General features: G+C 36.8%; 3 protein-coding genes across 8 annotated transcripts in view; 1 reads left to right on the forward strand and 2 right to left on the reverse strand.

Annotated features, from left to right (window-relative positions):
* Positions 1 to 3,722: 3,722 nt before the first annotated feature.
* Positions 3,723 to 5,751, forward strand: med28 (mediator complex subunit 28). The gene is made up of 4 exons (XM_079616831.1): positions 3,723 to 3,907; positions 4,193 to 4,259; positions 4,863 to 4,975; positions 5,136 to 5,751. Exons 1-4 carry the CDS (start codon positions 3,746 to 3,748, stop codon positions 5,331 to 5,333), a joined length of 540 nt encoding a protein of 179 aa, XP_079472957.1. The 5' UTR covers positions 3,723 to 3,745; the 3' UTR covers positions 5,334 to 5,751.
* On the reverse strand, positions 5,690 to 10,937 carry tmem144a (transmembrane protein 144a). Its single transcript, XM_079616828.1, has 12 exons — positions 10,406 to 10,937; positions 10,151 to 10,321; positions 9,185 to 9,307; positions 8,892 to 8,991; positions 8,724 to 8,804; positions 8,480 to 8,558; positions 7,802 to 7,878; positions 7,438 to 7,556; positions 7,243 to 7,362; positions 7,064 to 7,161; positions 6,924 to 6,977; positions 5,690 to 6,827 (listed from the first exon to the last, which is right to left on the reverse strand). The coding sequence occupies exons 1-12, from the start codon at positions 10,482 to 10,484 to the stop codon at positions 6,744 to 6,746; spliced, it is 1,185 nt and encodes a 394-aa protein (XP_079472954.1). The 5' UTR covers positions 10,485 to 10,937; the 3' UTR covers positions 5,690 to 6,743.
* Positions 10,938 to 14,411: 3,474 nt separating this feature from the next.
* gria2a (glutamate receptor, ionotropic, AMPA 2a) overlaps positions 14,412 to 22,991 on the reverse strand; it is a 35,920-nt gene continuing 27,340 nt past the window's right edge. Inside the window, exons 13-17 of one of the 6 annotated variants that reach the window (XM_079616816.1) lie at positions 22,102 to 22,349; positions 20,407 to 20,547; positions 19,881 to 19,995; positions 18,742 to 18,876; positions 14,412 to 16,975 (exon numbers count right to left, since the gene is read on the reverse strand). In XM_079616816.1, coding sequence (XP_079472942.1) covers positions 16,811 to 16,975; positions 18,742 to 18,876; positions 19,881 to 19,995; positions 20,407 to 20,547; positions 22,102 to 22,349 — 804 coding nt within the window. In that variant the 3' untranslated portion in view covers positions 14,412 to 16,810. Of the gene's footprint in view, positions 16,976 to 17,345; positions 18,877 to 19,880; positions 19,996 to 20,406; positions 20,548 to 22,101; positions 22,350 to 22,991 lie in introns of those variants that run through there. The other 5 variants (XM_079616818.1, XM_079616817.1, XR_013798120.1 and 2 more) reach the window with 5 other exon arrangements.

A 22,991-nucleotide genomic window follows, 5' to 3' on the forward strand; every position in this document is an offset into this window, starting at 1 on the left:
ATTTCTTTGCATCCCCAAAATTATATCCTGAGAAAAGTGGATTTTGAAGGGTATTGCTCCATAGACCTCCATTCATTCTGCACTCATCCTGTGAGCGCCCTCATATGGAACCAGAGTGGAACTGCAACCAGATTAGAGGCCGGAAGTTTAGTGAGTGGCAGTTCTCCCCATGGGCCCTGTCCCAAATAGGCTATAGCACACTTCATATGCACTTTCGGTCTTGTGGACTTACAATGGCTAGGCTACCACGTGACCGTGTCCGTTGAGTCCGTGAGACCGTAGGCCGTAGGGTGTCCCATTTGTCATTTTAGCTCTCAGAAGGGTGCTCGCGAGCTCCCCCTTTGCGGTCGATTTGCGCCCTCGCCTCGATGCACACTTTTGCCGAGCCCACATTGATGCGCACTCCGCAGCAGACTTCTTCCCGACAGTCAAAGCGGTGTTATGTCACGAAAGTGCGGACTCAGAGGAAGACCGCGAGTGCTTAGGGTTCCATTTGAGACAGGGCATTCGTTTGTTAGTTGTGTGTCAAGTTGCAGTTTGTTTGAAATAACAAACCTCATCACCCGAAAGAAAACTCAATGAAGTGCTATTGGAAGACATTATCATAGCTTCTTGGGACATAACGGCTACCGTAGTTGCAACACGCATTTGAAAAAGCGAGGCGCTAGAGAGCACTATTAGTTTGACTGCAAAATACAATTTCACCGCTAGATAGGAGAAATTCCTACACACTAACTTTAACAAAATTACTGCAGCAAATGTGTTCTGCAATACAGCCCTAACACAATATGTACATTCTACCTATTAGTTATTATGTAAGTAGGCTAGATAGTTAAATACATCTAATATGAAGGATGACCAGGGGTGAAAAAGGGTTCTTCAGATTATTAAAATGTTAAAAGAAAAAATCAGCCTCAATGTCATTTTTTGTATACATTGCATGGCAATGGATAAAAAAGAAACAGTTACTTCACGATAAACAGGGACATGTAGACAGTCCCAACGACTTGTAAATACAGAATAAATAGACAATAGTAACACAAGGTACACAGAGCAAAAACAGGATTGACAGTTGAATAAATAGGTAAATAATAAAAAAAACTCCCTTGTGGACCCATTATTTTTATAACAGTTCGATATAAGAAAAGTATACGGGAAGCCAGGGCTAGTTTTTAGAGGAAAAAGTTCAATTACACATTATTATTGTGAATTCTGTCCTCCACACTAACATTTCATATTTGTGTGATAGCTAGGTAAAGAAGTGAACACAATAAATAATACTGCCATATACTCAGGCAAGAGTCAACTATATTATGATGATAGATTTTAACCGAAAGGTTGAATTGTGCTCTCAGGAATTTTTTTTCTTCTTCTTCATTTTTTTCTTCCCATAAATGTCAGGGCAGGGCAAGTTGTCACATGCATTTTAAATGTAAATGTATACCTTTACTATATAACTTTTAGGCTACATTTGTGCTGCTTCATAAATTGTTTTGTGTTTTTTTGTTTTTAATTGCTTTTTAACATCTTGCTGAAAAGTCAATAATATTCACAGAGGCATGCCAGGCTATTGAGGCATGTCTTCACAACATCAACTGTGTTTAATGATCTGTATCTTTTTTTTTCCCTAGGTGATAACAGTGGAAATGGTCAATATCTTTTGGTAACCAAGACTTTTAAGTTTAAAAAAATTGGCTTTTCAAAAATAAACCTACCCTGACAAATGTTGTGGAATCATCAGTTAAAATCATAGACTGTAAAAAATGAAATACCCTGGAAACGTTCCGTATGCGTGATGTGAAATTTCTCGTCCTCTCGTGTATAGAGCAGCGTCCCCTGGTGGAGTAAAGTAGCGGGACTTCATGTCAATGGATAAAATTCAGTTTCGAAGCATTATTTACGTTCATACAAGTAATTTAACTGTTTTATATTTTTAACACAGTCCTCTTATAACAAAAATACCACACAGTCCACCTAACCCCACAAATGTAAGCAAAATAACTGAAATATAGAATAGACATATTCTATATTTAAAAGGTTCGATTTTCTTCCAAATTAAATTTCTTCAGACATACTAAACCAACTACTACGCGACTATGTCAGGGTCAACTTTAAAAACAACAACAATGTTTTACTGTCATTTTATTTATTTATTTTCATTAAACATGAAACAGACATAAAAAGTTGGTAAAACTATGTTGTCCAAAAATGAACACACAGGTCACTGAAGAGGGTTTGAAACACTCTTCTTACACTTAATGACAACTAGACAGAAGTTCTATAGATTTTCTGCCAGTTACATTAGCAGTAGCTCTGGAGATCAAGCTCTTTTAAATGTCAGTGAACTTTCTCTCTGACCTGTTCGTGCGAGCTGTCACTTTTTATCTGCATGCTTCTTTTTCTCAAACTTCTTTAAAAGGCCCAAGTCAGTGGCAAGGTCAAAATGGGCGAACTGTGAGCTGTTATTCATCCGTGTGTGTGTAATGAACAATGTGCAGTGGCATGAAGCTGAAATCTATACAGTATGGTTTTCAGGATGCAATGGGTACAATATAAGAAACAAAATTAATATTTGGGTAGCCTTCCTTTATGTCCCAGGTGTTGATTTTTGTGATGAAACAAATGTATTAAAACAAGTTTTTACATGTCTTGCATAATTTTCTTGTATTGTTTGACCCTTCAACCTTAAAAAAAAAAAAAAAACATGCCATTGCATGATAGAATTATTGGCTAAAAATGTTTCCAATTTTTTAACACGTAATAACATGGTCTTTTTGTTAAAGGGATAGTTCACCCAAAAATAAAAATGATGTAATCATTTACTAACCCTCAAGTTGTTCCAAACCTGTATGAATTTCTTTCTTCTGCTGAACACACAAAAATATATTTTGAAGAATGTTGGTAACCAGACATTGACAAGGCACCCATTGACTTCCAAAAAACAAATAGGCTATGGAAGTCAATGGCTATTGTTAACCGTTTTATTACCGACATTCTTCAAAATATCTTCTTTTGTGTTCAGCAGAAAAAAAGAAATTATACAGGTTTGTTTGGAGTAAATGATGACTGAATTGTATTTTTGGGTAAACTATCCCTTTAAGTGAACTTTAGGCTATATATCTAGAATTTGATGTACCCCAACGGCTCTGTGCTACCCTAATAATAATATAATAATACTGTGCAAATTCAATTATATCATATCTTCACACTGTTTGGTTAATTTGACATTGTATAGCCTACATAATTCATTTAGCCAATACAATTTAGCTACAATAGGCCTAAAGTAAACAACAGATGACAAGACTTTACCTGAAAGGCTGCGAGCTTCGCAATCCAAATGGCCCATACGAGTCTATAAAATGTTTCCTATTTTAAAACGCGTCACATTTTTTGTTCATTTTTTATTTTTTCATCTCATTTTAATGGCTCTGAAATTTTCCAGTAGCTAGTATTTTTATAGTATTTTTAGTGTACAAATGTGTACATACAAAAAAAAGTCATTTTTAAGAAACGAGTTTTAAGTTTTGAGAAACTCAAAATTACTATGTTTGCATCCACAAAAACAAACAAACAACAACAATATCAAATTCAGTGGCATTTTTAATTTCTTTGTTTTCAAGCAACTCTTATGAAACATGGCATGTATGACTTGCATTGCACGCCCTGTGCAATAGGTGGCGACACGTTGCACTTTCAAGAGACTGAGACGCACGCGAAGAAGAGTAGTTTTGTTGTTAGTGGAAAAATGGCGTCGTCCATGGGCGGAATGTTCACTGGTCAGCAGCCGTCTGGATCTCATCCACCTACAGGTCCAGGCGGTCCAGGTCAGCCAGGGCTTCTCACTGGCCCTCCCGGTAATAGAGGGACAAATACCACTTTAGTAGATGAGCTGGAAGCTTCTTTCGAGGTGAGATCAAGAAAACTGCTGCTGCTAACATGCCAGTGAATGTTTCTGTGCAATTATACTAAGAGTGACTGTTTGTAGTTAATTTGTAAACTGGTTATGCACGCATTAAATATTTTTTATATTTAATATGATTATATTCTTGTTTTATATATATAATTTCAAGTTGAATGCATTTAGTAGAAATTTAGGAGTTATTATATTTGTCAGTGTAGTAATATAACCGATGCTATTATTAATTTATATTTTTGCTTTAAAAATGTTCTTTAATGTTTTTATTTCTCCCAGGCGTGTTTTGCATCTCTTGTCAGTCAAGACTATGTGAATGGAACCGACCAGGAAGAAATTCGGACTGGTAAAAATGTTTTGTATTCTTCTGTTGTTCCTCATAAAAAAATGCCTGTTACCCATATGCTATGATATCAGATAGTAATTCCAGGGAATTTTAATAAATATTTATTTCTGAAGGATTACCATAAACCATATGCTACAAGCTGCTTCAAATAATTCCATGATATTTCCATAGTGCCATGTCCAAAACTTGGTAAAACAAGGGTACCGTTTTGTACATTTACCAAAACATTGCATATTCTAACATTAGTTAAAAATGTATTATATATTAATTAAGACACAACACCACAGATGAACAGGGAAAAATTATTACCAATAGATATCACCATACTTTCCCAGTTTATTAATCACAGTACATTAAGACCGTTTTGTATTGCAAGTTTTCTGAAATATTATTTTGAATAAACATACTGAGGTGGAGATTTCTGGCTCAATGAGAAAATCTACAGATAGATAGTGTAATTTGGATGTTTTATTTCTGCTTATCTGTAAGAAGGCATGTTATGAAAGCAGAATAGCTCAAAATCTTTTTTTAAAAGTGCATGAAAAATCAATGGTTTTACCTATAACGTCTTGCCATACTGATTTAGCCTGTTGTGTATTTCAGGGGTTGATCAGTGTATACAGAAGTTTCTGGATGTGGCCAGACAGACTGAATGTTTCTTCCTTCAGAAGAGACTACAGCTATCTGTACAGAAACCAGAACAGGTGGAAAAAGAGGTGAACTTCTATTTTTGCCTTTGTATTCTCTGCAGCATTGATAAAAATACAACCGTACATTATTTAAACCAATACCACCTTATAACTTTTTACAGTTCCATTGTGACATTTGAAACACTGTATACTGTAGTTGAACTATATGTGCTGTTTGGTCTTTCAGGATGCATCAGAACTGAAGAATGAACTCCAGAGGAAGGAGATGCTGATTCAGAAACACCTCGCTAAGATCCATCATTGGCAGCAGGTGTTGGAGGACATCAACGTCCAGCACAAGAAGCCCACAGAACTGCCACAGGGTCCACTGGCCTTCCTGGAGCAGGCCTCAGCAAACCTACCCGCTCCCATGAAACCAAACTGATGCATGTAGATCCAGAACCCTTTTCAGACTGTGTTCCAGGGGCCACTTCCTCTCTCCACCCAGAAAATTGGACAATAAAGACTGTTGCAGATTCTGTTAGAGATGTGTGATGTGAAAACGCATTTCAAGAGCTACTAAAGGACGTTACTGCCTCTTATCTCTCATGAGGGGCTTGTAGGTCTGCCAGTAGGTGGTCTTTTTAAAGCACTCAAGAGTCTTTAACATTTAGTCATAAGCATACTTAAGAATTAATTTAATGACAAGTTAATTTTAAGTACAGGTGTCGTGTAGAGGAACTATATTGACAAGAAACGGCTTTAGTTGGAGAGAATTAATTGGGCTAAAAGTTTTTTTTTCCCACATTGTTTTTATTTTATTAAAACACCTTTTTTACAGTTTAAAATAAACATGTTTTGTCAAGCGAAAATTTAAGTTCTCTTTGGTCTTCCTGTATTTCCTGGCATGGCAGTCCAGCACCGTGCCTCCCTGGAATATTGCATGTTTTGTTCTCCCTTTATAACATACTAAATCAATACAAGGAGACTTTAAAAAGTTATTTTCCAGCTACCCACAAATCTAGTAACTTTGCATTTGAATATTTATTTCCCTTTTAGTAAAGTAAAAAATATGTAAAAAAAAAACAAAGGCCGTTGACACATTTTGGCAACACTAAAACAAATCAGCAATCAATCATTAAATGGTAAAAAACCTGTAAATTACATGCTAAAATTTAACATTCTTTCATAAACTCAAAAGGAAATGAATTTTTACAAATAAATGACTTAGAAATTATATAAAAGAAAACAAAGCCTACTTTTTAGACCATGAGGATTTTAACATGGAAGATATTCATGACATTCCCCCCCAACATTTTAATGTAATCTTATTGCGAATAAAAAAAAAAAAGTGGAACTTTGCTAAATTGTCATAAAAATAGTCACCATCTTTTTAGAATGTGGTTTAAAATAGGCTTCGTTGTCTATTGTCTTTATCTATATAATTCCTGCTTTTATCCTGTGCAGATCCATCAATACAATAAAAAAAGCAACCATTACATGTGCAAACATACAGTGAAATGAGGTCCATTATAGTGTAAACATGACTTAAAAGTGTGTTAATTCAAATAGAAGAAAAATATAGTGAGATATAATTGTGTAACTCCCCAATAACATTAACATAACATCTGTGCTAATATTGCTGTAACATTTCAAGTATTTTAGGACCATATCCCTCCCTAATATAAACAATATTTCTTCTCGATTTGTTCAGGTTATTGCAGCTCCTGTAAACCGCATAATAAATCTCTCATTTGCAGTATTTAAAACAGCAGTGATTTTAAATAAAAAAGTATGTTAAAACGCTCCACCGAAGACTTTGTTTTGTACATTACTCGCTCTCGTCTTAAAAGGTTTAAACCTTTGAAAACGCAGTCAATAATGCCCCAGATAGAACAAGACAGAAAGCAACGATGAGGACAATGTAATTTCGCCAACCCTGAGGGAAAGAGAGGAAGAGACGGGGAGTTCAATGCAATATAAAAACAACAGACCGCAGGAGCAGAACTCGTACACCAAACACACAAGTATTTACCTTCACTTCTTTAAACACAACAACACCCCAAAGAGCTGCAATCAGACCAGGAACCTGAAATGGAGCATTAAACATCAACGTTAACATTAAAATACAAATGTAAAAAGTACAAAAAGATCCTTTTGAGATCTGTCACTCACTGTGGTGATAATAGGGAAGCTCACTACGGCGCTGAGGTAGTGGTTGGCCAGGAACCAGCAGCACGTGGCCACACCCCACATGATGCCAGAAACGAATCCTACACGGAAAAAACATCAGAGGTATGCGGAAGAAAGATGATAAACAATTCAAAGCGAAGTGAAAATGTGATGGCGTTTACCTGGCAGCACTGCTTTTGGAAAAACTTGTGGTTTGTTTTTCTTGATGGCACAGTAAAGGAGGAAATACACTGTACTAGTGAGGAAAATCCCACTATATTGTGCAAAGACGTAATCCAGATCTACACAAACAAAATGCATTATAGTTCATATTTAAGAATTCGGGCAACGCATATCATGAGGTAATCCGGATTTACCAAACTGGCTAGCCCCATTGTATTGGCTTTTTGGATCATCTGCATGATTTTTAATGTATAGAACTGGAACAAATGATGACCCGTACAGCACTCCAGCGACGACAGCAAGAAACGTTCCACTGGAAGACAGAACATTCAAAGCTCTTTTTATGCAAATCGTTTACGGATGCATTATTCTTATTAGATACAGTATGAGCATGCAGATACTCTCATTATTTAATTAGAATGTTCATTTCCAAAAAGTACATTTACTCAGAAAAAAATTCAGATTTTTGATTCTGTACATCTAGATGCTGATGCTATATAACGTAAATTAAATTATTAATCCAATATGCAAGATAGAAGTGTGATGTTGTGTACATACACAATACGTTTGGTGCGTGGTCTTAATGCATCCACCCAGGAATCATCTGTTGCCACCACAGTTTCTGAGTTCACAGCCTTCAGATTGAATTGATAGAATCATTTAACTGAATAATTTAAAAATGCAATATTTAAAAAATGTACGAAGCCTCTAAAGGGACAATATGGTGATGGAAAAATATGAAATGGGAGGGGGGAATTATTATTTAAAAAAAATTTATTACCCCGAGAATAAAGAACGGTTTTACTAGCGAACGCAAAAAGTAATTAAAATGCTCTTGGGTTATTTTTTCCTGAGACACACAAGTTCTCCCGAAACTTTGCATTCACTCAGAAAAACAGATTACAGGCAAACAAAGTTTCTCTGGGAAATGCAAAAGTTTTCCTTCCATCTCCCCTCTGGTAGAAGATATAGAGTCCCAATGTGCAAACTAAATCGGTATAAGAATTCCTTTGTGCCTGTATCCGTACGATTATTGAATAATTGCTTATCTTAGCAGTTTTAAATTTGCAATGTCTTGAATCAACTGTCTTTCTTATATGTTTATGCAACAACATGTAGTCCACAACAAATTTCCTTTCGAGGACAATAAAGTATACTACTACTACTACTACTATCTCATATTTTTGTCCACCACCATGATGTAAAAATGTCTTAATTTTCAATGTGTCAACGTACATGGTCTATTAGTAAAGGGGTTTCTTCAGATGTTGATGACCTTTGAACATCAGTCTTCACAAAGAAAAAAACAATGGCACTGTAAACATACAAAATGAAAAGGATTAAAAAGGGGGTGAAAAAAAAGAACAGATATTATTTAAAATACTAATTAATTATTTAAAATAAGACTTAAATGTAACATCACATTCTGTTGCATACAAAAACTAAAATAAATAATATGTACAGTATGCATCTCGTTTACCTAATTAAACAAAGACCTGCTCCACAGGAATTCAGTACTGGTTTGGAAACAGTCTCAGCACCAATACCAAACCAGCCAAACCTAAAATCAGCAGCAAGAGTCAGTGTATGATGAAGAAGAATATTAATAAAGTTCCTTATTTGGATTCTGAAAGCAGATTTAGCTTACCGTGAGCTGGCCCAACCCAAGAGCAAATTAAATGAAGCCCATATAAGAAGACCAAGACCAAGCCCAATAGTCTTTACGATAGGAACTACAGTTATATTACCTATAGAAAACACACGTACACATTGACACAAACATGTGACATAACTGAATCATCACTGAAAAAACATAAATGAGAAAGTTTTTCCAATATGACAGTAAAACTTGTTGGTGTATGTAATCACACAATCTATATATCTCAAGCAGTAATGATCAAATGCTAAATTATACAGGCATATTAAAAAATTAGATGTTACCAGTAGCCCAGATGGCTCCTCCCACCATAACAAGAGGCCAAAATTTTGGACTGTTCAGAATGATGTTCACCACTAAGGAGACTGTCCATATAGCAGCACATAAAATCCACTGGAAAAACATACCTGCACAGTAGGGTGAACAGAAAATAAATGAAATATTATTGAGCATACTTTCTCTCTTCAGTGTGTTTTCAAAGCAGTGTAGCCTATAATATTTTTTTATTATGTATTACAACAACAAAAGAAAAAAACATTCTATGTCCTCTATAGGGACAGATTAGAGACCCAGTAATATTTTTTAGCTGCCAAATTTCCCATACTTTTTTGATAATAATTGGTTTCATTCTTTTTTTTTCTTTTTTTTTATGGGAAGCATATTAATTAATGTAGCGCTCTGTGTTTGCTGGGGTTTGATGCGTTTCTCAACTGTTGGGGTCTTGTGGAAACACTACAGGTGTCCCTATAATCAACACTGAAAACTACTGAATTTGGCACAAGTCCTTCAGTTACCTAGCATTATTAGCTAATACTATAGGCTACTACTACTACAACATTTCTATGGGAAAAAAAATAGACAATTCTGTCATTATTAATTCACCCTTATGTTGTGTTAAACCTGTATGACTTTCCATTTAACACAAAAATAGATTGTTAGGGAAAGACAGCCTCAGTTAACTTACCACTTTCATTGCATCTTTTTTCCCCACACAATGAAAGTGTGAAACAAGAAAGAACAAACAAACTCAGATAGGTTTGATACTGAGGGTGAGTAAAAGGAAATAGACTTTGAAATGTTGTCGAAACATAAGGCCATTTGAAAGTCATTTCTGTTGACATTTAGTACCATAAATATTTACAGTTACATGAAGAAAAGTCAGTTGAGAATCATAACAAACATATCAACAGGAAGGTAAAACGCACAATAAAGTTAAAAAAAAAAAGAAAAAGAAAAAAAGTTTGACTAACCATCACCAGTATCTATCTTTTTCACTGGTACGAAGTTGCTCCCGAAAAAGACTGCAGCCACGGCGCAGGATATGAATCCATAAGTCAGATCAGACGAATTGGTGCTGTTGGAATTGGTGCTGTTGGAGATGGACTCTTGCTGAAGGTACACGGACGCGTCTGACAGCCCCTCTATTGCATCACAGTTACATTACATTATGTTTTACTTTACTCATTAAAATTATCAGTTATTCAATCCAGAAATTACTTTTCTACCTGTGTCCAAGTGTTGCGCGGCGCCGGTGCAGAGCGCGCAGAAAAGCGCAATTATGAGCGCGGCCACGCGAGGATTCATGTTAGATTCACACGCAACAGCCTTCAAGCAACTAAAAAATATTCATTAAACTACTTTCATGAGGAGATTGCTGGAATAATGTATTCCAAGCGAGAGCTGCTCAATGAATAAGCGTGTGACTTCCGTGTCAGCTGACACATGATTGTGTCACATGATTGTAGACGCATCTTGGGCACGCGTGAATGAACAATACATTTGAATATGATGATTACTGACATTTTCACTGTTGGTTGGTGGCGTTTGCTGACGGACGGTGGTTTGAAAAGGAGTGAAAAATAACTTGTTTGTTTTTTTGTTTAACAACGAGTTTATTGCTGTCGATTGTAGATAACAAATGGGCCTAGGCTATTGTGTTTGAAATGCATGGCCTATGTTCTTTTGGGATGTGTGGTTTATTGCAGATGCTATGAACACATTTTAGAAGGGAACTAAATTATCGTACTAATTAAGTCCGATTCGTTATTTCCACAAAGAACGTAACACCCGTAACAGATCAATTGTTTCATTGCAGGTGATAAAAATTATCACATAATTGTGATAGTTTCATACAATTTCCGATTGTATTAGGCTATCATCTTTCATTCATTTCATTTTAGTAGGCCCTATGCATCAAGACAAAAGGCAAGGCAAGTTTCATGCTGAACAAAAACATATAGCCTAGGCTACTCGCTGTAAAACAAAACAACATGGAATTCTAAAGAAAACTGAGCTCATGAAATAGCCTTTTCCTGGTAATAATTAAGTATGAGACTATTAGTGATTATGTTACCTATGCTATTTTAGATATCAACTCGCATACGATGGATCAGTTATTCTCATTTTAGTAGCTTCTTTGAAGGCATCAAGAGTAAAACAGCTTTATATTAACCAAGCACATACAAAAAGAGCCGAAACTGGAAGCAATGCAACCTGTTTAACAGAATGGATGTGTGTAGTAGGCAGGGCATAACGTCTTGGTTTGTGTCGATGACACTAGGGGTCGCCCTTGTGAGCCACAAACACCTCTAATACTTCAGTAAGGGCCAGTGAAATTGGCATGTGGAATTTGCAAGCCACTATGGATATCAAAATAAGTGGCTTGCACCACTCATTCAGGTTTGAGCTGCAGGAGCAGACAGGCTATTTCAGCAGGTAGTTCAGTGTTGTGGCAGGAGAGACAATGTCTTCACTCCATCAGAGAATGGAGGTTACAATAACGTAGAGGTTCCCTATCTGTCACTCACTCAGTTTTTCCATTAACCTTCATTTGAACGTGGTCAAACTACAAACACAAATCACACATAATCTTGGTCACAAACAACTCCCAACATAAGAATGAATAAGTGCCTCAATGGCCTAATATTGATTGTTTGATGGGCCATGGGAACATCTATAGGGTCCCAGTGCAGCTATTACAGTTAATAATGTCAGTTATTCTTTACTAGGCATTTGGATGTTTTATGGATACTAAATGAGAGATAAATTCACCATGAAATCGACGATTCTTATTTTTTATGGAATATTACAGTATTTATTATAAACTCATTTTCTGTGCACAAAATAAAATCCATGTATACCCATAATCTATAATCAAAATAACTTCCCCATCTTCACTGATGACTTGTTTACTGGCACAAGGGTGGGACAACCTGTCACTCACAAGAGATCACAGCAATAGGAAACAACAACGATCCAATCAATCCTGATGAACAAAATCAAATCCCATCCTAATTTTTGTTTTGTTTCAGAAGATACACATCACAATAGGGATTCATTTCATTTCCTATAGAGAATAATATGAGCAATACAAACATGCCTTGATACTAAAAGGCACTATATTTTGTAATGCATCAACATTTATAAGTCAAGCGCTCAGAAAAAAGTTGCAGATTTCGAAGGTGAAGAGGAATTCATCTGTTGTGATGCTCATTGCTCACCATTGATTTTGTGCCTCTTTATGTTTGTGCCATGACACACAACTGACTCATTGATCGCAGATTTCTGAAGGGAACATAGATTTTACTTTGGGTGCACATCCAGTGTCTATATGTAGGTGCCTTGAACCTTTATGCATGGAGCAATCAATCTGAATGAATCTGATTCGATTTCAGATTCTGAAAGTTCTGTTTATATTAACCATAAACTTTGGTATTCAATTCACATATTGGTTTATGTGTGTGTATTCCGAACAAAACTTAAAGGGGTCATTGGATGCAAAATTCACTTTTATTTTTGCATATAAATGTGTCTTTGCAGTGTGTGGACACAACCACCACAATGAAAAAAAATCCATTCACTCCTTTCTTTTTAATCCTCAAAAAGCCTAAACAGTCTCAATAATCAAGCCGTTTGGATTTTCAGAGCAATATGATGTCATATTGCTTATGCTCCGCCCACGACCGATGAGGACTGTCCTGTATTAGCATATTTCCGCCCTCAGCCATTTGTATATTGTCTGCCAAGGCAACACTTTGTGTCTTGTGTCAACATGTCCCACAGAAGAGAGGGGTGAGGTGAGCAGTTGCTCATTATCATTTAAAGAGACATGCACTGAAACGGGTCGCTGTAAACAGAGCTGTTTTTGAGGAGGTAAAAAGGGTGTTGTTTTACACAACCATTGAGGAATTTTAACCAAAGTATGTAACAAACTTTACATGAAGACCCTAAAGAATCATACCAACTTGTGGAAAATGGGCATCCAATGACCCCTTTAAGCATATGTGCAGAACCACAACGATAATCACTGGAGCAACAAAATGTTTTGGTAGCTATTGTACTGAAAAATAGTCTAATTTCAGGGACTCTATTGTGCTGTATGTTGATGGGACCAGGGCCCCTAGTGGTGTTAAAGAATCTGGGGCCCCATCTCTTGCCATATGTGCAGAGCACATTATGTATTCACTAGTATTCAGATCCTTTGTAAGACTAGGACTTCAAGACTTTGGAGGCCCTTGATAGTCTGAGGCCCCAAGGCACTGGGCTGGTCCATAATCCTTGATAGTGTTATTGTTGATGAGCATTGCTAAACTGTGATGTATTACCAAGCTGGCTGGGAAGATGGGGAGCTCTGTCTTGGCTAAGCAGAGCTGGAGGTCATGTTCATTCATTCAAGATCGTTGCAGCCCCGGTGGAATTGTCAGGCTGGAATGAGAGCAGAGCGGTGTATCAGTGCAGCAGAGGTATGAAAACCAATGTGCCTAGATGTAAGGTCCCAGCTATGTTGTGTATATTGAGAAGAGGACTGGGCCCAGCACTGAACCCAGGGGTACCCCTATTAAATATGCTTAATAACAAATCAAATCAGTGTGCTTAGATGTATTGAGTGCAATGAATACATGTTAAAATGTGCAATCATGCACGCAATCATGACTACAAACTGATACCTAAATGTACTAATACTGATCCCTAAATTGATTTGATGCTAAACGTTAATTGGCTGCAACAGACTCGACTTTGTTTGGCAACAGGAGAATACTGATTTCTTATTGGCTGAGGAAGGTAATATGGAACTAGACACAGCAAGAGGAAACTGAACTGCCGAGCTGCAGATGCTGTGCCAGTCTGTTTGCCTGGGAGCCTTGCCTGAAAAGAGTGTGTGTGTGTGTGTGTGTGTGTGTGTGTGTGCGTGTGTGTCAGAAGAATAACATGGCATCACCTTGACATCAGGCAGTGGCCACTGGTCTTTCACCAAGAAATCAATAAGAACGCACACATACACATTTTGGCAATTTTCCTCCCCCCAAAAGATAGTCAGGTAATCAGAAACAAGAATCAATATTCAAATACTATAGCTTGTTTATGAGTACATGGAAGCACAACACTAATGTGTCCCCAGTACACACTGAACAAGGCCACATCTGTTTCTGTGCTACTGAGCTGCTCAAAGCACATTAGCTTGAACAAATCAACAAACCCTTTTCATTGGATCAGAGCTCTGTCAGTGCACAACAACTCGCTAATGGAAAAAGGCAAGAGAAAACAGTGAACGAAATACAACTGTAATTTGCATATTCAGTTTACACCGAGATAATGATCTGAACAGGGTCCAATTTTTTTTTTTCCACATCTGCCAATGGTAAGTGAATTGAGAATAACAGTAATTTTCTTTTTAGGCCATGAAAATGTACTTTAAACTATTCTTAATGGAATTATTTAGTTGACTGTGAAGCTGCACCTGTCACAAAATCATGATGACATACCGTATTTTGTTGCTCATAGCTTAATGTTAAGAATATTTTAAATGTTACCACATGTTCTGTGAGGAAAAAAAAGAGAGAGGAATCCTAGATTCCTAAAACGTTTTCATCTTCTGTGTTAATTTTGGACCCAAGATGTGAAATTATGTGTGAACAGCTGACATGCTTGTCAACCCCCTCCTTTCTCATTTCCATGAAACAGAGTAAAACAGAATATCAGAGGATTCTCAGTCTCTGTTTATTCCAAAAGATTCCAAAAAATAAAGCAATCAGTCCACATTCCATTTAGAAAAATGTCCTCCATTTCATCCCATGACAGACTTTCCAACTGAAATGATGCTAGTGATGATGAGTCCATTTGTGTGACTGTATGAGAGAGCTTGGTACTTCCCTCATAGGTTCCCAAGCGTACTCCCAAAATGCACAATATGAGCAATCCTCTTTGTGTGCGTCTGTGTGAATTTGTGTATCATCCAAGATTTTAAGTTATACACATGAACATGTTTCTATTTACATGTACAGTACATATACATATAAAACTAATGAACAAGATTTCAGTTCCACACAGCATGGCATAGAAAAGGGTGATTGGCTTATACTTTTATCAATATAATTATCAATATAACTATCTGTAATCCTCTCCATCTCTTAGTCTTCAGGTCATAACTGGACTACGGAAATTAAATACCTAGTTAACTAATATCAGTGATATACTTAATCATTGCTTTTATAAAAACAAACATAACTAAAGGTTGTCATGCTTTTCACAGTTAAAACTGCATATCGTAGTGCACCTTATTAAAATACAACGCATTTGATATGAAAAACAAAACAAAACAAAGCAAAAAAAGCCAGTGACATAAATAACAAACCCTTGAGTAAAGGGTGCTAATTTTCAGTCTTTACATTTCCCCATAAAGAGACAATATTAATAAATGCATCTGAAATGCCTTGACATATTTTGGCACACTGCAATATTTGGCATTTTGGGATATTGTAATATATTATGAAGTTCACATATTCATATGCAGATCCATCTTAATATAACAATTTCAATATATCATCTAAATGGTGAAATGCAGAAGGTAAAATATTATTTAAAGTTTTTCTTTTTTTATAATTAAAAGACAATTATAAAACTACTGCTTGCATCGTCCATAGGCAAGAAAAACGGATCCGAACACAGTGATCCAAAAAAAAATTAACATCACAAGAAATCAAACCAGTGAGGAGGAGAAACAAAACTACTCAAATCATTTTGTTTTTTCTTTAAGTCAAGCATTTGCATGGTAACATTAACATCTAATAAACAAAAGTGTACTTATATACATCATTTATTATACATATCTCATATAATAAGAAATGATTCTTCAAACATTTGTAATATATCATGTAGATTGAGTAAACAAAATCACATTTGATGCAGATGTTTCGTGTGCTTGAGTTCTTAAGAATCAGAGATTCCAAAAACATGTTGCTATGGAAACAGGTGTCGAGCTTTTCCCATAGGAATTATTTTCAATGTGTAACGTTGTTCCTTAGTGCAGCATTGCAATGTTATCACTTACAATGTGAAAAACGTAGATGAAAAATAAAGCAATGGGGCAAGTGTGTTTGTGTGAGTGAATATATGAGAAAAATTAGGTCGTATTTTATGCGCGTGTGACAAAACGAGAACTTGGAAATGCAGTTATGAAAAATGTACACAACAAGAAACTATAGAAGTGTGGCTACAGAAGGTTTGTGAAGTTGTCTGCATATGTACACACAGCAATGTGCCTGTATACCTTTTTTATGTGTCTTGTCAGCATGTTTTTGCAAATGTTAGTTGCACACATGACCGTTGGTCAAAATATGACTGCACTGAACAGTAAACATACGTGTTAAAGTGTTACTATGCATGTATGGATCTGACATCATGTGTGTGATTCATTGTATATGAAATAATTAACTATTATCATATATATATATATATATATATATATATATATATATATATATATATATATATATATATATATATAGTGTCTATGTGTGTAAGAATATGTACACGTGTGTTTGATTTGTATGAAAGTGGGGGTACAGCATGCTTGCACCAGTGTGTGTGTGTGTGTGTGTGTGTGTGTTTATATATGTGTGTATGTAAGGCACTCAGGACATCTCGCTCACACTCAGAGGCATTGCCATGCCAGGTCTCAGGTACGGCACAGCATGGACGGCTTTTGAGAAGTCTGGAGTCAGCACTCGCCCATTCTCCCCTGCACTGCCCGTTATAGACAACCTGGCCTTACTGCGCATAGCATCTGTGAACGTCATCTGTTACCAAACACACACCCACACAAACAGAATATATAAATACACAGATTCACACCCAAATGCACACACATGAGAGAGAAAGAAAACAAATAAACATTCATTAACGTTATACAGTGCATCTTATATGAAATATAAACTGTAGATGTTTATGAGGAGCAGATGGGGTGGAGAATGACTGACAGCTAATGGGTCTCGCACTAAGATGGCGGAGCTTTATATCAAAAGCAAGCGGCGCAGCCAATTCACAAACAACCACAAGCGTCAATGATGATAAACAAACGGAAAATGATGTCACTCCAGCTGAACGAAATGAGCTAATATATATATATATATATATATATATTTATTTTTATTTTTTTCCCCCATCTATAAACCCTCCATCTTTTGATTCCCTCAAACCATTTTACCCTCCCTCTGTTTATCCCTTGTCCACCTTTACAATATTTCTTTAATCTTCAATCTTAATCACGTAATGTGCTTTTAGGCACCATATCAAAACTGTGCTGTTAAACAATTGCTTGTGTGATACTGTTTTTTTAAAGAGGTCATATCATGAAAAATAAAATTTTCCTTTATCTTTTGATATACACTACTGTTTGTTTAATAGTTTGAGGTCAGTAAGATTTGTTTGTTTTTAAAGAAATTAATACTTTTATTCAGAAAGGATGCATTAAACTGATCAAAAGTGACATTAAAGACAAAGCAGCACTACTGTATTCAACATTGATAATAAGAATAAATGTTTCTTTAGGACCAAATCAGCATATTCAAATAATTTCTGAAGGATCATGTGTCACAAAAGACTAATGGCTGATGAAAATGTAGCTTTGCCGTCACAGGAATATATTACATTAGAAAATATATTCAAATGAAAACAATTGTTTAAAAAAAAAATTACTAATATTTCACAATATTACTCTTTTTATGTTTTTTTTTAAAGTAAATGCTGCCTCGATAAGCAAAATAAAAAAATCTTACCGACCACAAACTTTTTAATGGTAGTGAAGTTTGATATACTATGTGACGTTTCAAAACAGAAAACTCCCTTTCCTAGTCCAACAAGACCATCTACTGAAAGTAAGATGCAAAAATCCTTTCCAAAATAGTATTTCTGATGTAAACTAAATGTATAAATTAAGACACGACTGCCCATATTCACACTTCAGTGATGCCTGTGCTGTGTTTTGAAACTTGATCAGTAATAAAGAGGAAGCAGAATGATGCTAGTATGCCAGTTAACTGATGATATTTCCAAAGGATCCCAGTGTTGGGAAAGAGTGATACATCACATCTGGTTGGCATGTCGCATACGGTGTAGTTGCTCAAGTTCAAATTTTTTAACGCATCCAAAGCTCAAATCGGATCTCAAAATTCCAGCTTAAGGCGACTTAAGGCTCAAAGCAAAGAGGAAAACTTACATACAACTAAATTACTGCCTAAAATCAAATATTTCCAGTGGACCTCAGGGAAAAACAAAGAAATTGAGATATGAAAACTATAATATGACCCCTTTAAATCTTTGACAAATGCGTGCCATTGTGATGCCTAGAGATTCGTGTAGTGGCGATGAAGCGCTTGGCATACGATAAAAAAATGACAAAAAAAAAAAACAGTGAACAAACGACAAAAATATAACCTCTGCCATTCCTACCCCACTAGATCTTAACACTCTCCAGCCCATAAACGTTGTACCCTTCCTTATAAGTAGCAAAATTCTGAGAATTCTGCGAGGAAGAGGAGGGATTTAGAGCCTGAGTCTTGGCAACCTTCATGCGTTTGGCCTCCGCGCGAGACTTGTAGCAGAACTCCACCAGAGCGACCAGCATGGCCAACCCGAGGCCGCCCACCAGGATGTAGAAGACGCCTGCAACGTTACTCAGGCTGAGGGCGCTTGTCTTCTCCTGCAAGGAGTGAAGAACAAAGGTCAAAAATAAGGGAGAGAAAGGATGACAGTATGTCAATACTACTGATTATAACTGTATATTTAACGACTTTTAACTTTATGACACATTATACATTTAAAGTTAACTGCTCTAAAATAGACTACAAAAACAGTACAGTATTAAATGTGTATATGAGTGTCTAACGGTAAATCACATAGAATACACAGACGGCTACAAAAGTACAACAGGACAGTGCGGTGCAGTGTGTGCACATAAAGAAGGAAAAAAGACGCCACCTACAGAATTGCAATTAAAGACAGCTGAAGTAAAAGGCAAATATACAAACAACATTTACAGCATTGGTGAGGGAGAAGGAGAGACCGCATGGGAAAGAGAAAGAGAGATAGGAGGGAGAAAGAAAGAGTGTAAGAAACAAAAAATAAAAAGTAACAGGACAAGTTGTCAACAAAGCACATAGAAATACAAAGGAGCACAAGGAAATTCTGAGCCTATACAGGTATGAGTTTAGTGGTTGTGTGTGAGGGGAATGTGGATCAAGTACGCACAATGGTGCATATAAAATATGACTTTGCTATGTGTCTCTTGCATGCATTACTGTGTGTTTATATCACCCTGCTTGTATAGGCATCATTGATTGTATACACAGGTCAGGCTCTGATTCATGCGGTGGTAAATCTGTGTAGGGGACTTGCTTTGACACACACACACACACACACACACACACACACACACACACACACACACACACACACACACACACACACACACACACACACACTGTAATTCTTTTTTGTACAAGCTTCCATTCATATCGCTCTCATACTCTTTTCCTCTCAAATACACAAAGACCCACACAGTCTGTTGATGCTTGGATTTGGATCACCCAAACTGAGACAGTGTTTTCACAAGTTTTCATGCACACACATACACATTCTAGCCCTGCCAGACACACACACACACACACACACACGCACACACACACGCTCCCTGCAGTGACTGACCTTACTTCCAGAGTCCTTGGCTCCACATTCTCCCTTATCGTACCACCATTTGTTTTTCAGCTTGTCTAAGATGCCTTGCTCACTGAGTTTCAATACTGCAAGGTTTACTGGCGTTCTTCGCGTATGGGAAATAACATAAATAACATTATCAATGTTATTTTATGTTATTGTCAGTAACATTTGCACTCGCTAACAGCGCTGGTAATGATTCAGCCCTGAGCGTGGTGGCGATCGGCAGTCTGCGCTCCATTTGGCAGTCGGCAAACGCGGCTTTGCCGTGCCAGATGTGCACAGACTCATCGCCTTGAGCAGGAAGCAGAAACAGCGCCCGTCAACAAGCCTTTTACCTCTAGGAATGTGTGTTTTTTTAGGTAATTTAGATTTTATTTGAGTGTAGATGTGTCTTACTGAAAGCTCTCGTTGGCTAATTGATAGTATAATCAAGTTAGTAGGTGCCTCGGCTTGTTTCCTGGGACCACTGGTTGTGCTTCTTGCTCATTTGCATTTTGTTCATTTCATTCTTTACCCATATGTCCCAAGCACGGGTCTGACCTTTGACTCCCCGCCTCCGCTGCCGCACTCTCCTTTGTCGTACCACCATTTGTTTTTCAATTTATCCAGAAGCCCCTGCTCGTTCAGTTTTAGCACTGCAAGGTTTACCGCGTTTCTTAAACAAACGATAAAACATACTTGTCAGACAGCATGAGGGGGGGCGGGGCTGCAGCGGGCCACGCCCCCCACAAGTTGCATAGAATGAATGGAACATTGGGTTAGACAATCCATCAATCAATCAAATCAACCAACCAAATCAAAATCATGTTAAACAACCCATTAAAATGTAAGGTGGTCGAGCTTTAAGAGTTCTTTTTTAAACTCAAACTCTTGTGGCAGGAGGCTAGAACAGAGGAGGATCAGCAATAGTATCAGTTATTACACAACCGCACATACATCTCCTCAAATCAGTTAGCAGAAAACAATTTAAGCGTTGAGGCAAACAAATCTGGTTAGATGTATCAAGAAAGACAGCATGCATAGTTCAAACAGTGCATCATCAAATGCATTCATAATCAAGTTACTGTTTTCAGCCTCTGAATCATCAGCTTAAACATTCTGTAATGCTTATGGCGACCATTCAATATCCAAGTGCCCAAACGCATGCATTGATTATTACTGCTTATCAATAATAGCTTTTGTCATAACAAAACAGTCTGCTTGCAAGAGGCCATTGCTTCAGTCATTAAGAACAGGCATGCATTCAATAAAACAGATGCTAATGGCAAACATGAGTAGAAGGGGTTAACACTGAACTCAAATTAGCATATTAGCTCTTTGGTACTAAGTGTAAATCTTGTCCCCGGTTTTTCACTACTACACTATGCTTTGGTTTAGAGGGGGGTAGAAAGCTATTAGCAATATAGGTAATAACTATAAATAGTTCAACCGTTTGCCAATGTTTGCTTCATTGAACACATGGCAGTCGATTATCAGCAAAACAGGAGAAAAAAAGGCTTCAGAAATTGAAGACTATTGGAGGGGGGGGGGGGGGGGGGGGCACACATCTGAAACCTTCTCTTCATTTATCTACTGTGAGCTCCACGAGTAGACCTGGTAATTCCTGGAAAAGAATCACATGAGCTAATCTATTATGCTTAGGGCTGTCAAAATTACAATGGTAACACAAGCAATTAATTAAATGTTTAACGCCGTTAACGCACTTTTCATATATCAGCAAACCCGAACAAACAGGCAGAGTGTTTCGGCTTAATCAACACCCTAATTAACTACAAAAAAATATTAAATTAATTTTAAAATATATTTTAATTATCTGACAGCCCTATTATTCTTTTATATAATCTCATATGCTGCTCACTTGCTTCCTATTAAAATCTTAAAACTTGGACTTGTTATTAAGCTTATGGTAAGATTTGTTGAGATTTGACACTATATTATACTCCATTTTCTATGCCATCCTCTTCGAGAGCACCGGTTGCTAGGTAACCTGCTTGTCTCCTGTCAGCTAGACTTTCTAAAGCCCTCACTATCTCTCCAGTTTCCTTGGTAACTCTCTACACTGCTGTTTATGCCTAGGTTACCACTCATCCCTACACTCAGAGCTGCTATTACCTAGTTTACCTCATTTTAAAAGGGGACCCCCGGCCTACATCAGGGTAGGTGGGATACTATAACAACATGGGCCATATTGTTATACTACTCCACCCACCTTAAAGCAGATCCCTTGGGTGTAGCGATGCCGTAGCCTTTAGAGTCAAGGTTCCCTCCGACCTTCATGGTGTCACAGGGCTTGCGCTGTTCGATGTACTCATTCATAGTGGACTCCAGAAGGTAGGCATATTTGCCTTTGGATTTCCGGACACGCAAAACGCCTTCTACTGTGTTTTTAACAAACACCGAAGGTTCTGCGCTCTTCATGTACTGCCACATCTTGTCAAAGAGAGCAATCTTGGATCTCTGGTTAAAGTAAAGAGAGAGACAAAAAAATAGGGACAAAGAAAAGGAAAGGTTTAGATTCAAGATAGTGAGGAAATGAGGTTTAGCAATGTCAACTTTTTCAATCTAGATCCGAATATCAAAAATAGGTCAATCAGTGAATCTTTTTTTTGCCTTCATCTATTAATTTATTCAAAAATTATTTAAATGCAATACAGTATTTTAATGCATTACATAAAATGACTTGTAGGCTATTTAATATCTAAATTAACTTTATGGTATATTGGCAAAATCTTTTCTTATTATTACTTAGGAAAAAATTAAGCAGTTTATATACAATATTTTGAAAACCATTTGTCTGTCAAACCAAAGTTATGTTGTGCAGAATGCAGAAACATTCAGAACCCCTGAAGACCCTCGTGTGTCAAGGTCAATCAGTCTCAAAATATCAGATAATTTTATCTTTTCATGACGTGACAAGGTTAGTTCAAACCCACAATTTTTTTTATTTATGATTAAAAAAGAAAAAATACAATATCTTTAAAAGCATTTAAAACCGTTCTGGAAAATGATTATTTGTACACTCTTCAAGTTCTAAGGAAAATGTGTTAGTATTTTTTTACTTGATGGTTACACCCCATGACATTTAGCCATGCCAAGTTA

This window comes from Phoxinus phoxinus, assembly GCF_949152265.1.
Source record: "Phoxinus phoxinus genome assembly, chromosome: 6".
Taxonomy (NCBI): domain Eukaryota; kingdom Metazoa; phylum Chordata; class Actinopteri; order Cypriniformes; family Leuciscidae; genus Phoxinus; species Phoxinus phoxinus.

Bases quoted from the DNA above. Each gene is read 5' to 3' on its own strand.
- med28 (XM_079616831.1), top strand. From the start codon at position 3,746: ATGGCGTCGTCCATGGGCGGAATGTTCACTGGTCAGCAGCCGTCTGGA. The intron at 3,908-4,192 runs GTGAGATCAAGA...TATTTCTCCCAG, and splicing joins AGCTGGAAGCTTCTTTCGAG to GCGTGTTTTGCATCTCTTGT. The intron at 4,976-5,135 runs GTGAACTTCTAT...TTGGTCTTTCAG, and splicing joins CAGAACAGGTGGAAAAAGAG to GATGCATCAGAACTGAAGAA.
- tmem144a (XM_079616828.1), bottom strand. From the start codon at position 10,484: ATGAATCCTCGCGTGGCCGCGCTCATAATTGCGCTTTTCTGCGCGCTC. The intron at 10,322-10,405 runs GTAGAAAAGTAA...GTGATGCAATAG, and splicing joins CGCGCAACACTTGGACACAG to AGGGGCTGTCAGACGCGTCC. The intron at 6,978-7,063 runs GTGAGTGACAGA...GCTCCATTTCAG, and splicing joins GCTTCCCTATTATCACCACA to GTTCCTGGTCTGATTGCAGC.